Source organism: Hippoglossus hippoglossus, chromosome 22, assembly GCF_009819705.1.
Source record: "Hippoglossus hippoglossus isolate fHipHip1 chromosome 22, fHipHip1.pri, whole genome shotgun sequence".
Taxonomy (NCBI): Eukaryota; Metazoa; Chordata; class Actinopteri; order Pleuronectiformes; family Pleuronectidae; genus Hippoglossus; species Hippoglossus hippoglossus.
In genome coordinates this window covers 20,776,184-20,789,750 of record NC_047172.1, presented here as the reverse complement: position 1 = coordinate 20,789,750, position 13,567 = coordinate 20,776,184, and the positions used below count along the sequence as shown (strand labels likewise).

At 41.8% G+C, this 13,567-nt stretch overlaps 1 protein-coding gene across 1 annotated transcript; it reads left to right on the top strand.

Annotated features, from left to right (window-relative positions):
• Nucleotides 1–1,422: 1,422 nt before the first annotated feature.
• Nucleotides 1,423–9,551, top strand: calm1a (calmodulin 1a). The gene is made up of 6 exons (XM_034576055.1): nt 1,423–1,687; nt 7,280–7,310; nt 7,466–7,609; nt 7,712–7,818; nt 8,011–8,146; nt 8,368–9,551. The coding sequence occupies exons 1-6, from the start codon at nt 1,685–1,687 to the stop codon at nt 8,394–8,396; spliced, it is 450 nt and encodes a 149-aa protein (XP_034431946.1). The 5' UTR covers nt 1,423–1,684; the 3' UTR covers nt 8,397–9,551.
• Nucleotides 9,552–13,567: the final 4,016 nt, after the last annotated feature.

The following is a 13,567-nucleotide window of genomic DNA, read 5'->3' as shown; positions in this document are numbered from 1 at the left end:
AAGGGAAATAAATGACTTTAATACCACATGTTATTGCAGGCAATTGGCCAAGAGACATCAGCAGACTCTATGATCTGTGCTGTGAGGCCGGGACATGTGGCCACACAGAAGATAATGCAATAAGAGTCTCAGAGTAGAAAGACACTGGACGGTATACTTAAGTCTGTTTGACAAGGAACAGCACGGAATCATACACTAAATTCTATTCAAGATACTTCCCAGAGAAAGTCTCCCGAAGACAAAGTCATACAATTAACTCAATTAAAATGTGTCTGGTTTCAAAATAATGTTCCGATAATTGACCAGAAATAGGACTTGTCTTAGTTATCCTTAATACTTGTAGACATTTATTGATAGTGGTACTGCCATGTGAACGTTTCCAGCCATAGTTCCTGGATAGGCCATGTAGGCTTTCAGCCCAATGGACCAGTTGCCTGACTGATGCTGTAAGTTTTAATGCATTAACATCCTAATGCTATCAGGTGAAACATGTGTGTGACTGATGAGAGGTGCTTGTCTATTTGTTTTTTAATTGACCTCAAGACATAACCTTGACATCACTTTCTGTATCTCATTTATGGCTTTATATGCACTTCTACCTTAAAGTCTTAGGCAACAGTAATCAGCGTGGTAGCTAAATTGTATTTGTATTCTGCCAAATCACAACATACATTATCTCAAGGCACTTGACATAGTAAGGTCAGGACCTCAAACCAACAGCTCCCACAACAAGCAAACACTGGTGACAGTGGAGAGAAAAAAGTCCCTGATTAACTGGTGGAAAGCTCTGGAATCAGAGTGTATGTGGGCGGACATCTGCCTGGACCGGTTGGGATGAGAGGAGAGGCAGGTGGAACAGAGGGGAGAGAAGACAGAGACCAGGAACAGTGTAACTGTCAACCAAGCTCTGTAAGACTGGTTGTCATAATGAAAACAGTAAGAGTGATATTTATAGATGTAATGATATTATTATTAAATGCAACACCAGTTAATAATGATAATAATAATAATCGTTGTTCATGTTATTGAGTTGTGTCAGATCCTGCAGCTCTGGAGTAAGAGATACTGGCAGAATGAGGGAAAGAGAGAAAGAAAGAAAGAAAGAGAGAGAGCGATAGAGAGAGATAGTAAGAAAGAGATAGAGAGAAAGAGAAAGAGGAGACAGGGACCAGGGACAGTTGTGTAACCATCATATTTAAGCTGTGTCAGACTTGTTGATACAATGAACATAATAAGAGTGATATTGTTTTAATGTAATGATGTTATTAATGACGGCAGCACCAGTAAGGAATAATAATAACAATAATAATAATAATTTGTTGTTGTCGTTGTCTTCCATTAAAACGTGTGGGTCTGATGTTGAGGAACTTAACTCAACAGTAACTACTTTTTCATTTTTATAAAAGAGAATAAGACCAGAGTAACTTCACTGAGTGACACGTCCAGGCACAGGTACGCGCGCAGGAGCAAGGTTCCTAGGCTCGTGTGCGCGCGTGAGTGGAAGAGACGGACAAAGCGCGCGCACGCCTCCCTGCCCGAGCGCCTCTCCGCGGTGCGGAGGAATACCGTGAGCCTCGCAGCGGTGCTTCGTCTCGCCTGCCCTCCTCCAGCCAGGCTCATTCAGAGGCAGCCGTCCATTTCCTCCTGTAGCATTAGCGCACCGACGTCTCCAGCTCTCACAGACATGGTGAGTATCCACTGCGGTTGGGGTGTGTGTGTGTGTCATGTGAAACAGTGCGGGGTTGTGTGAGTGTCAGTCGGTGTGTGTTTCCGCTAAGTCTCTTCCGGTTGTTGTGTGGGAATTAATAAACCGCCACTGCAGAGCGCGCGAGCTGAACTGACACCTCAGAGTTAGCTAGCTAGCTAACTAGCTGCTAACACTGGCGGCCACACACAGCGGCTCGTGGCTGCGAGCGAGGAGCTTATCACTGAAATTATAACAGTAGCTGGTGTTAGCAGACGTGTGCTACTTACCACGGGTGGTCATGTGTTGGCAGGAGCTGCAGATGCTCGGCTGGTTGCCGGTGTTAGCATTACAGCTAACGTGATATCCTCAAATATGTCCGTCCGTCCCCCCCCCCGTCCCCCCCGGCTTCCCACATCGATAACATCAGTCATCTGTGCATTTTAGTATAGATACGTGCGGCTGGAGCGATGCTGGAAAGGCAGCTGTAGTCTGGACGCAGATTCGTTGATGCCGGTGTTGCAGCGACATTTGTAACCAGTGAGATTCATGTTAGACATTCAGCGGCGTATGAGACTGATGGGTGAGGTGGTGGTGGGGCACAGTCAGAGCTACTGCACTGCTCTCCACTATCTGCTTCTACAGCCATCTAATCTAACACCCGCCTAGTATCTAGACAGGCTCACATGTACTAAGATGTTATCTTAACAATCTGTATACTACTCATCAAAGTACAATAGGAAAACACTGTAAAAGACACGTCCAAACAACTGACAGTTCATGATGTCATACATTATGGTGTAAGGCCACCTAACTACACAATAAACGAGATGTTTGCTAACATGCTTAGGGTAATTGACTTGTTTCCGCTCACATTTATTGTTGCTGTGGAAAGTGATGTCTTGATTAAGTCCGCTGTGTCCTATCATCTGAACAAACAAGAAGAAAGTAGCTTTTTGTCTGCACTGAAACGAAATTATTTTTTTTGTCCGTTCATGCAATGTCGTCTTATCTTATTATTTATGGAATAGATATGGTATCATCACTCATCCGCTGCGCTTCATAGTGTCTAGCTTGTGGAGGGATCTGTTTACATCTGTCATGTGGAGAATACTGGTCCTATAGTGGACCTTTTCTTTAGGCTAGTCGACACAAACCATGTTTGACAGATGCAAAAGGAGCATATCACCGGGCCCTGGCTCAGCCATCATGCAGGCAAAGCCCTCTACTTGAGTAAACCTCATCAGCTATGTAAACACCTCTTTAACAGCAACAAGTCACCTAAGTTTATGTCTTTCCTTTTTTCTTTTTGATCACAACCCTAGGATTGTTAAGCAAAATAGGAAACCGTCAGTATTTGTATTGGTTGACACGTCCTTCTTGCACGCATGCTTTGACTATCACAGTTTGTCTTAGTGTGCCTCCTGGTTATCTGCCCCAGCAGCTCATTATAATCTGTATCCCACATAAATATTTGTATTGCTATAAAATTGTATTATTATAATGAAAAACAGCAGGCTCTTGTTTTTATAAGTCTTGGGTCTATAACCAGTGGACTGATTTGACCAAGTCTCTTTCTTCTTTTTTTGTACCACTGCAGAGAGGCTTGAGTAGAGGCTTGTTTGAGTTTTATGGTAGTTTTGCTCAGCAGCTTGAAAATCCAATTTTAGTTACACATCACATGTATTGAACATTCCCTGTAAACACAGGGATTTTCACCATGGCAGCTGATATTTGTATTAAATCACATCTGAATCTTAAGTCACAGGGTTTGAGCAATTTGGTTGCACATACGTCCAAATACAAACATTTTCATTAGTGGCACCGTCTTTTTCTGACATTTAGCAGGTCTCTCTGTAGGATAATTTTTTCCCCCACCTACATCCTTCAAAGACCATACCCCTGATTAGCTCTGACCTTGATATTAAAGAAAGGTGTGCATGTATTACATACTTCAGTATTGCAATAGTATGTGTTGCACTTCTGTATCCATTTTCAAAAACCCTATTGAGTTGAAGTGATTGTTTACATGCAAAGAATCATTGCAGACAGTGGTTCACATTGCGTTGTTTGTAATTCCCTACCCTCCAATAGCAGTGTGGCTTCATCCTTTTGACTTCACCATTCCAAATAAAGTAGGACGGTAAATGGCACATGGGCACACCACTAGCAATAGCATGAAAACTGATTTAGCAATGAAAAATACAGTGTTTTCCATTACGCTTGTCCCCGGCCCTGAGAAGGCTGAAACCCTGTCTGCGGGGTTAGATGCTTAATCCTGATAAACATATTCTGATACGATGGCCTCATCTGACTCCAGAAAAATATGCCTCAGTACTTTCTCTTTGCAAACAATGGCTTGCATATTTGAATGTTTGTTGATCATGAAATTATATCAAAATTTATATTCTGGATGCTCACAGGCCTCTGTAGTGTCAATTTGTGTTTGCTTGCTTTAGCTACAGGGTTGGTAAAGTAAGTAGGAAGTAGTATGTAGGTTTGAGACTTCACTGTTGTAGTTGTCGGTTCTTTTATATTTGTCTGATTTGTTTAACAACTTGTCTTGTGACTCAGTTTATGGCTATTGACACATGAATCAAATAGGTTTATCATCAACCTACTTGAAGTGAGAATGTATAGGTAACAAATGACACCGCTACTGAAATGTCAAAAGGAAGTGCAACTCTTTTTATTCTATTTGCCACCCGATACTCTAATGATTTAACACTGTTGAACGATGCCGTCAACGGCCCGACATGAGTCACCACACAGTGCAGTAAGATTTCAATGCATAGCTATGACCAAGACAACGTCTTTATGTCTAGAATGAAAGGCAAATCTTCAATTATGCTCTCTAATACAGCTATATGCTTGGTTTCTATAGTCTTTTACTTGGTCTTGTTAATAAAACATTGTCATTTTCACCTTAAATTCCTTAATACTGTCATGGATGCTTTTTAAGTACATCATGGGGCAGTCATGCTACACTGTAACTATCTAATAGTAATGTGCTCTGTATTTCTAGGCACTGTAGCGCCTTGGGATGAATTTGGCCTGGATATTCGAGGGGTTAGCAGCTTGTTAACCATAGCTAAAGCCCACAGGCACGTGCATGGACACAGACACATAAATCCGTACTGTCAGTATCATCAGGCATATTCTGAAAACCTTATTATTCTAATATACTTAAACCATGTAGTTCAAACATTTCCCCTTTATCCATAACACATACCTGTATTCTCTTTCTCTCTGTCCTTAAGGTGACAAATACACCCAAGACATTTTCTATATATCATGCTATATTTCTCAAAAACTGAAATATCACAACCCATTACATTCAAATCCATGTGTTTTATGTTGTCCAATCAGGTCTTACTGACATTATTATAATAATAATATTTGCAATAACTTGTAGAAGACACGCCTCTATAAACATGATTCTTGCTTGTTATATGTATGTCATTTTATATGCAATATTGTCAGTGATTGTATGGATTGAGTTTTGTAAGAAATGTAATTTTCTATTTTGGGACATTACGGTCAAACTAACCGTGACTCAGAGTGAACCTCTGTTGAGAGGGGGGCTGCCCAAGGTGGGGGGGCATTTGGTGTGACCAGTGACTGTCTGTCTAAGAGTCATATATCCAGCCAACTGATCCTCCCTAGGAGCTGCAACAGTAGCAGTGAGGTGACAGGCCACAGATTGACACATGCATCTAAACATACACACAACCCCTGTGACCTCCCCCAGTCTGGACACAGTTACTCTCAAACCTTAAACCAATTTTCCTGACACACTTGAATGACCTCCTCTGACTCGGCCTCCTGGCAACTAGACACACACACGTTCCCCTTTTCTGTCAATCTGTTGAAGGCTCTTCAAGTGTTGAACTACTGCAGGAGGTGGACTCTTCAGCTTTCTGTACATCTGCTGGAGCGATGGACAGATGGCTTAGTCTTTGACTGTCATGCTTTGGCTCACATGCACACATACACGCACACACACAGTTTGAAATGGAGGCACAGGGAGTTGGGTTCAGCAGAGTCTCACCCAATTGGTGTCAGATGGAGCCAGGGAGGGACAGCGTCTGGCCACGTAATTCACATTGCTGGAAGACACGAGGACAGAAAGAAAGATGGACAGGTAGGCAGACAGATTTATTGAGACAGAGACAGACGAACAGACACATAACTAGGCAAACATCAACAGAAGGACCAACTTACATCAGTTCCTCATCCAGCTACACCGAGGAGGGACGCATCGCCAAGTCAGTGCCAATCTGTTGATCTCTTCCACTCCAGAAGAATCGTGTAAAAAGTCCACCATCAATGAAGGACTGAAAGACACGTCCTGCAGTTATCAAGTCATCTGATCATCATGTGTTCCTCTAACAAACTACCCTTCCAGGACTAAAAAAAATACATCAATTTTTTTTACTCAAATCAAGACTTGGATTTTTTCCCTTCATCCCTAAATTATGCAACTACTCAGATAAATGGCAAAGTCTACCGTTCATCTTTACCTTCTTCAATCACTTGTACCGATCAGGAACGACTTCTAGATGTATGGCCAACATTTTTTTCATCCAGCTATTCCCTCCCTGCTGAGACATCAACCCTCTTGCCATCCTTCCCTCGTCATGCTGCCGAAGAAAGTTGCTCTGTACCCCGCAGAGGATGAGCTGGTGAGCCTGTCTACCGTCTATGACCTCTTGGATGAACAACAGCACTACTACAAGGAGCTCATCCAGCAGCAGGAGAGGAACTACAGAGCCTTCCTGCAGTTGCTAATGGACACGTCATCCAGCCGCATGGACACCGTGGTCAGAGAGATGCAGGACCTGAGGAACTCCCTGCAGAGAACCAAGACAGAGCTGGCCGAGGTCAAAAAACAGGGCAACCAGATCAGCAAGAGGGCAGAGTGTCTAGCTGAAGGCTTGGTGATGGTGCGAGGGGCACTGGACGGCCTCGACATGAAAACAGGAGTACCTGGAGGAGGTGCCGGTGGAAGAAGTTTAGATCTGAAACAGCGCAGGGGAGGTGGTGTGTTGAGGCTGGATGGAGGAGGAAGAGGAGGTGGAGGCAGAGGTGGAGATATGAAAAAAGCACAACCGAAGGCAATGAAGCTAGTGGCAGACCTCACAGATATCCACTTTGAAGATATAAAGGTTGTACACAGAGAATGAATGGCCTCACCAGACCTTTTGAAATAACTTGATAGTTTAGTGGTGTTTGTTTTATGGCCTGAGCAAAAACAAACTTCTAGAATCCGTGTGTTTTTTAATTGTATTTGGTTGTGGTTCACAGTAGAAATGATGATGATGATGATGTGCTCGGGCAGTCTCAAAGTTTAAAAATAAGCATGTCTGACTGTTATGTCGCCCTAAATTTATTTGATACCAGGATCTCACATCATATGCCTCTTGCTGGATACTTAGTACACCTAACAACAGCTTGTTTTAATGGAGTCTTGCTGCAGCCTGCCTCCTTTGTATTGTACTATTCTATGCTTCCATCTGACTTGTAATTGTTGCTCTAATATGATGCTGTTCTAACAAACATTACCCTCTTCCTTCTGTTCTTTTTTTTTTTTAGGCTGACCAACTAACAGAGGAGCAGATTGCAGGTAAGGTGACAATATAAAAACACATTTTTACCATTTTAGGCATAAAAGACACCTTTTCTTACATCTGCTCACATGTGCTGTTGCTAATGTTTTCCTCTGTCATCCTTTTCTCTGCCCTCTGTTGTTTTTCTTGTCCTCTCCTCGTGGCTGTCCAGAGTTCAAGGAGGCCTTCTCCCTGTTTGACAAGGACGGAGATGGTACCATCACCACTAAGGAGCTAGGCACAGTCATGAGGTCACTGGGTCAAAACCCAACTGAGGCTGAACTCCAGGACATGATCAATGAGGTGGACGCAGATGGTACGCTAGTTCCCCCTCAACACGGGGAAGGATTTATATTTTAAACTTGCCTCAGTATATAAAAATGTTATGTATAACTTAAATCTGACCTCTCTTCTATAGGTAACGGGACCATTGATTTCCCTGAGTTCCTGACGATGATGGCGAGGAAGATGAAGGACACTGACAGTGAGGAGGAGATCAGGGAGGCATTCAGGGTCTTCGATAAGGTGTGTGTTTTATTATTTGAAGGCAAGGCAATACAAATAATTGAGTAAATTAAGTGTTTTGCTCATTAGCTGTCAACTGCACAAAACTAATCTGAATTTAAGAACATTCCTAAATCTGTAGCTGACACTTCTTTAGAGTGTTCTACAATTTGTAGAACTTGTGTGACTAACTGTAATGTTTATGTGTTTCAGGATGGCAATGGTTACATTAGTGCGGCAGAGCTGCGTCACGTGATGACCAACCTGGGAGAGAAGCTGACAGATGAGGAAGTAGACGAGATGATCAGAGAAGCCGACATTGATGGAGACGGACAGGTCAACTATGAAGGTACATGAGATTAAACACTTCAAAAAGACGTTAAACACATAAGTGCAGTTTACGTGCAAAACAGCAGCTATATGGACACACATGCTTTCTACCACCATAGTGTCATGATTTATTCCTGGATGTTTGTTGTAATCTCATCAATCATGTTCTTACATTGTTTTACAGCCCACAGGTTAAACACTGTTTCTGATGAATTTGTATTGTTTTTTTTCCCTCTACAGAATTTGTTCAGATGATGACCGCCAAATGAACTGGGCTCTCACATCAAAGATTCAGAATCAGTCAAATGTTTCACTTACCTCTTACTGCAAAAATCTACATTTATTCATACTGTTCTGTATAGACAACTTAAACTGGATGTTGGAAAACTGAAAATTTGTCCATATAAACAAGCTCAAATAAGTTAAAAGACGAAAAGAAAAAACCCTAAATGAATCTGCATGTACTGGCTTGTATTCCCCCTCCCCCCTCCCCCAGCACTGAGCTGCCCAATCAGATCTCAACCAAGCAGCCCCTCCACAGCCGGCTGGTTTGGCCTCCGCTCTCCTGCTTCCTGGTTCCATCTGCCTGACGTCATGATAATTATTTGGGCTGGCCAATCGCCTTTCTTCTACGACTTTCTGTTTTCTTTCTTTCTGTTCTTCATGCATGCAGCTTTAGATGGGTTTACTGTCAAGAGCCCAAACGCAGAGGGCTGTTGTCGGGCCTCAGGTCGACCTGGGACCCACTGAGAGGAGGAAGGGGAGGGGTCAGGTAACAGATGGATGGGAGTGAGTGAACCAGCGGAACCTGCAGTTTGCTTACCTAAATGAAGTCCGTGACGACAGAGATATTTTTAAGAAAAATATTAAAATGGAATAAATAAGAACTAATTTTAGATTCTGTGTTTCTGGCATGTCAGGATACTCGCTTTATCCTTTGTGTGTTTACCTTTTTTGAGGGTGAGGCCTTGGTGGGGCATAGATTTTAACTCCTCGGGTGGTGGGTGTGTCCTAGACTTTTGGAGGGGTTGGGTGGGCTTTAAAAGTGATGCACAATAGCAATGTTTGGGGCAATTACATTCCCATGAGTGTACTTTTTTCAAAGGTGGAGATTTAAAAAAACGATTAAGAAGTTTGAAGTCAGTAGTGAACTAAAATCAGGTTATTCCTTCCTGAAGCGTGCTCAGGTAGAGTATATTGCCTCCAACATTGCGTGCATGTCATTCAACGGGGGGGTTAATTTCAGTTTAGTGGGGGCAGGGTCGGTGCTTAGCAGCATTTCTATCTCGTGTTTGTGTATGAGTTGGCGTGCGTGAGTGTCTGTGTGTGTGAGAGAGAGAGTGGGTGCGGCGAGGCCCGGCCCAGTCCGACTGTTCTGTTCAGTTCAGTTGATCTGCATTCCAAGTTGTACATGCTAGTCTTTACATTTTGTTTTTCCAATAAAAAACCATGAACTAAGATCTCGTTGAGTCTTCAAGTCTGTTTCTTGTGTGAATGTTGTGAGTCGACTTGTGTCCTCTCCAAGTGAAGGAGGATTCTTTGGGGGAATCTCCACCTGTTTAAACATGTCACCATGGTTACCTTAATTTTATTTCCTTGATACAGATTTTAATAAAGAACATGTCCGGCAGAACAACAGATTATCGTGTAAAGTTGTTAGTTTAAAAGGCACATGTTCACAAGTTGATTTTAATTTGACTTAAGTTTTTTTTACTAGTGTGTGTGTGTGTGTGTGTGTGTGTGTTGGGGGGGTAGTCAGAGAGACTACCCCAGATTGCCAAGATCGTCTGTGCAGATGAGGTGTTGCTTGGCAACAGAGCCAGGCATGGGATGGGTGGAAGTGAAAAGAGAGGGAGAAAACCGTGGGAGTTTGTGGAGAGAGCAAGAGAAGGAGACAATCAGGGGAAGAGATGGAGAGGTTGAAAGACAATAATTGAATCCAAGGACTTGAGGAAGAGAGCGAGGGATAAAAAGAGAGAAGAGATTGACATCCTGATGAAACACCTCCCTCTGTCTTCTGAGTGAAAAGCTGATATACTGGCTTTAACAACCAGTTTTCACGCAAACACCATACTTGGTGTGTATTGGAGAGCAGTACCACTTTATATCTGTACTATTGATAGAACCTAGAAAAGGCAGGATCTGCTCGTGATGAGAAGCAGTCAGGCAGAGATGGGGGAGAGAGGAAAGACACAGGGATGGAGAAGTGTGGGAGGTGTTAGTAATCCATGTAACACACAGAGCAGCTGGAGTTATGTAACCGTCTGAAGTGTATTAATATCTTGCTGCTCTGTTAATAGTGAGCTGCCTCTCCAGCATTATTAACATTAACAGGGCTTCCAGTTGAGAAGGTTCTCTCTGTGTCTCCTATGATGGCCACAAATGTGCAAAATATGTATATTGGCACACACGCACACACTCTTACACAAACAGACTCACAAATCCCTTCTCCTGGCGCCGGCGTTCACGCACATAAATATTTCAGTTTTTCATCCAGAAGAATGATGTGGGGAGAGAGGGGGCCGGACAGAACCGATTTTCAGTATGTAACTTCATCCAACAAGCTTAAATTATGATCATAATTTATATTTATGAGAATGTGCTCATGTGAGTAATTAGTGATAACCAATATAAACATCAGAAAATCCTACTGTTCTGGTCGAGATGTAGCACAGAGGCTGTTTTCTGGGGGAAACACTATGATGTAGGAAACCACTGGTATAAAATAAAAGCTGCTGAAACACAGCATCACTTCAGCATCAGCGTTGTAAACATGGTGTGTGTCTGTGGGGCTGTTCAAAGGGAAAAGACAGAGGCGATTCCCTCTTCACGTTTTGATCACTGGACACACAATGTTATAAGTGGCGTCTAATGGGGTGTTTGGCCTCAGGAGAAATCAACCAATGAGACCTCAGCATGTGTCTATTTGTACCTTACAGCCAAGGTTGTTGTTTTCATGTGCATTTGTTTGTCTGTTATTTAGCAGCATTATGCAAAACCTACTGGACAGATTACTATGATACTTGTTGGAGCAATGTGGTGTGGGTCAGGGAAGAGCCCTTTACAATTTGACTTTCTTTAACATTGAGTTTGAGTTTTTTGGACATTTTCACCAATTTCCCTGGGAATAATTCATGGATCTTGCTGACGAAAAATCTGCCACATTTGAGGGGATTGACATTCATGACGGTGCGTAATTTGGTGCAGCTGGATTGAATTCAAGAAGACTGTTGGGCCCTGAGGTTTATGAGCTCTCCTTAGTGCCATTCTTCTTTGATATGATGTGAGGTGAGTTCAACAAGCTCTAAGAATATTGTTCTGTTTGCACACCTATAAAAAGCTTCAACTGTCTGGGATGTTAGAGGGTAAAGATATGTGGAAAAGAACTGGAATCTAAAAACAACCAATGTCACAATTGAAGAATATTCATTGCATCATTGTTAAAATATCAGAATTGAGTAAAAGTAAAATTCCTCAAAGTAAGACAGAAAAGTATCGGCAATAAATGTACTAAAAGAAAAAGAAAAACTTTGGAGTCTGGCCACTGCTTTACTGCCGAGGAGGTAAGAAAATGCACCTCCAAATTTGGTGATATTTAATAATTCGGAAAATTTACTTTTCCTTCAAAAACAGAGGGTAAATTCACAAGCAGGAAATATAATAGAGTACCTCTGATATTTATAATGATATATGGAATAGAGGAGAATTATGTTCTGCATTATACTGATCAGTTATCCAATCAATATGCTATAAAAAAACTAGTTAAATGTCTGATTTCAGGTACAACCACATTAAAATTCATTAGATCCAGATTCTTATTTGGATCTTATTTGGATCTTATTTGGATCCCATTGCCTTTAAATAAACTATTTCACAAGCTCATACCATCATTGTATTTTACTTTATTTTAATTGTATTATTTTAGACTGTTGCATCTTCTTAATTTGTTTTCTTTCTCTCGTTTATTGGCGAGTGGCAACCAGCGTCAAGGTGCATTACCACCACTGTGAGTTTACCCTTGATATTTTATAGCTTCTCCTTCTTCTTCGTTCTAGTGGCGGATGGCAACCTACTGCATTATCTAGGCCATATTCAATTCTTTTGTCCATTCCTGTCTCCCTCAGATAATGGAGCATACTCCCTATTCCAATGGTAAATACTACTTCCAAGCTCAGTTCTTCCACTCCATGCTTTGCAATTTCCTTCTTTAGCTTTTCTCGTTCTCCAACATACTTATTGCAGTGAAGCATTACATGCTCCACTCACTCTATTTGGCAGTAATCACATAATCCTGTTAGATGTCTGGTTATTAAGTGCAGTGTATTACTGAGTCTAGTATGTCCTATCCTCAGCCTCGACAAGATGTTCTCCTCTTCGCTGCTCCTTCTTGCCGTCCTCACTGTGCTCACCTCTTTTCATTTTGTCTGCATGACTCTACCTCTGTTTATAAATTGTGCTTTATAAATTAAACTGTCTCGCCTGATCCAGACCCGTACAGAAATGTAAAATCTTTTCCCCTGACTCATACCATATCCTTCATGATTATTCGTCTATAGTTTTTGTGTAATCTTGCTTACATTCAACGTAATAAAAAAACAAAACAATCGGGCATTGGGGTTAAAACACATTGGCGGAGAATCTCAAGAATTCATTTAAAAAAATGTAAATGCTGTAAAGACAAATTCTAATGTAAAATCTAGACGTCTAATGTACTTTCACTACACAATCCCCAAGTGATGTCTTACTGACATTTCTTTTACATGTATGCACATATTTGTATACATGTACGTGCATAGGTGTACGATTTTTTGTTGAGAACACATTTTAAAATAAAATTAATAGTAAAAGTTATTTATATATCACCTTTCAAAACAGTTAGAAGGTGCTTTGCAAGTTAAGAACCAAAAATTGAAAGGAAACAACAGAAAACAGTGAAAACAAGAAACTATTTTAAAGCAATTTGAAAATCACAGAGCACAGACGTGGGACCTAGGAAGCACACCTATAAAAAGGTGGTTTTAATGAGAGTTTTAAAAGAGGAGGAATTTGTCAGGCGGATCTCCTCAGAGAGATTGTTCCAAATGTAAAGTTGCTTTTCAACACCACATTAAAATGTCCTTACCACCAAGTGAAATTCAAAAAGGCTGAAAAGCAACAGAGCCACCGCTGCTGGACGAACTGTTAAGTGATACCTGAGATACCTGCGGCAGGGACCTCAGGTGGCAGCGGTGGAAAAGGGTGAGAGTGCAGAGGAGGAGGGGCAGTCGGACACAGCTTTAGCTTCCTGACACTCGAGAACAAAGCCTGTCAGTGTTGTAATCCTCTGATTAAAGACACACAAAGGAGGACACACCTGGCCACTGACAGACACACACCTGAGATAGTAACACACACTGTTGACCCCCTCAGGTCACAGCCAGAGGGAATACCACACACACAC

Excerpts from the sequence above, each read along its gene's own strand:
- calm1a (XM_034576055.1), top strand. Across the intron at positions 7,610-7,711 it reads CAATGAGGTGGACGCAGATG|GTAACGGGACCATTGATTTC; the intron begins GTACGCTAGTTC and ends TCTCTTCTATAG. Across the intron at positions 7,819-8,010 it reads CATTCAGGGTCTTCGATAAG|GATGGCAATGGTTACATTAG; the intron begins GTGTGTGTTTTA and ends TATGTGTTTCAG.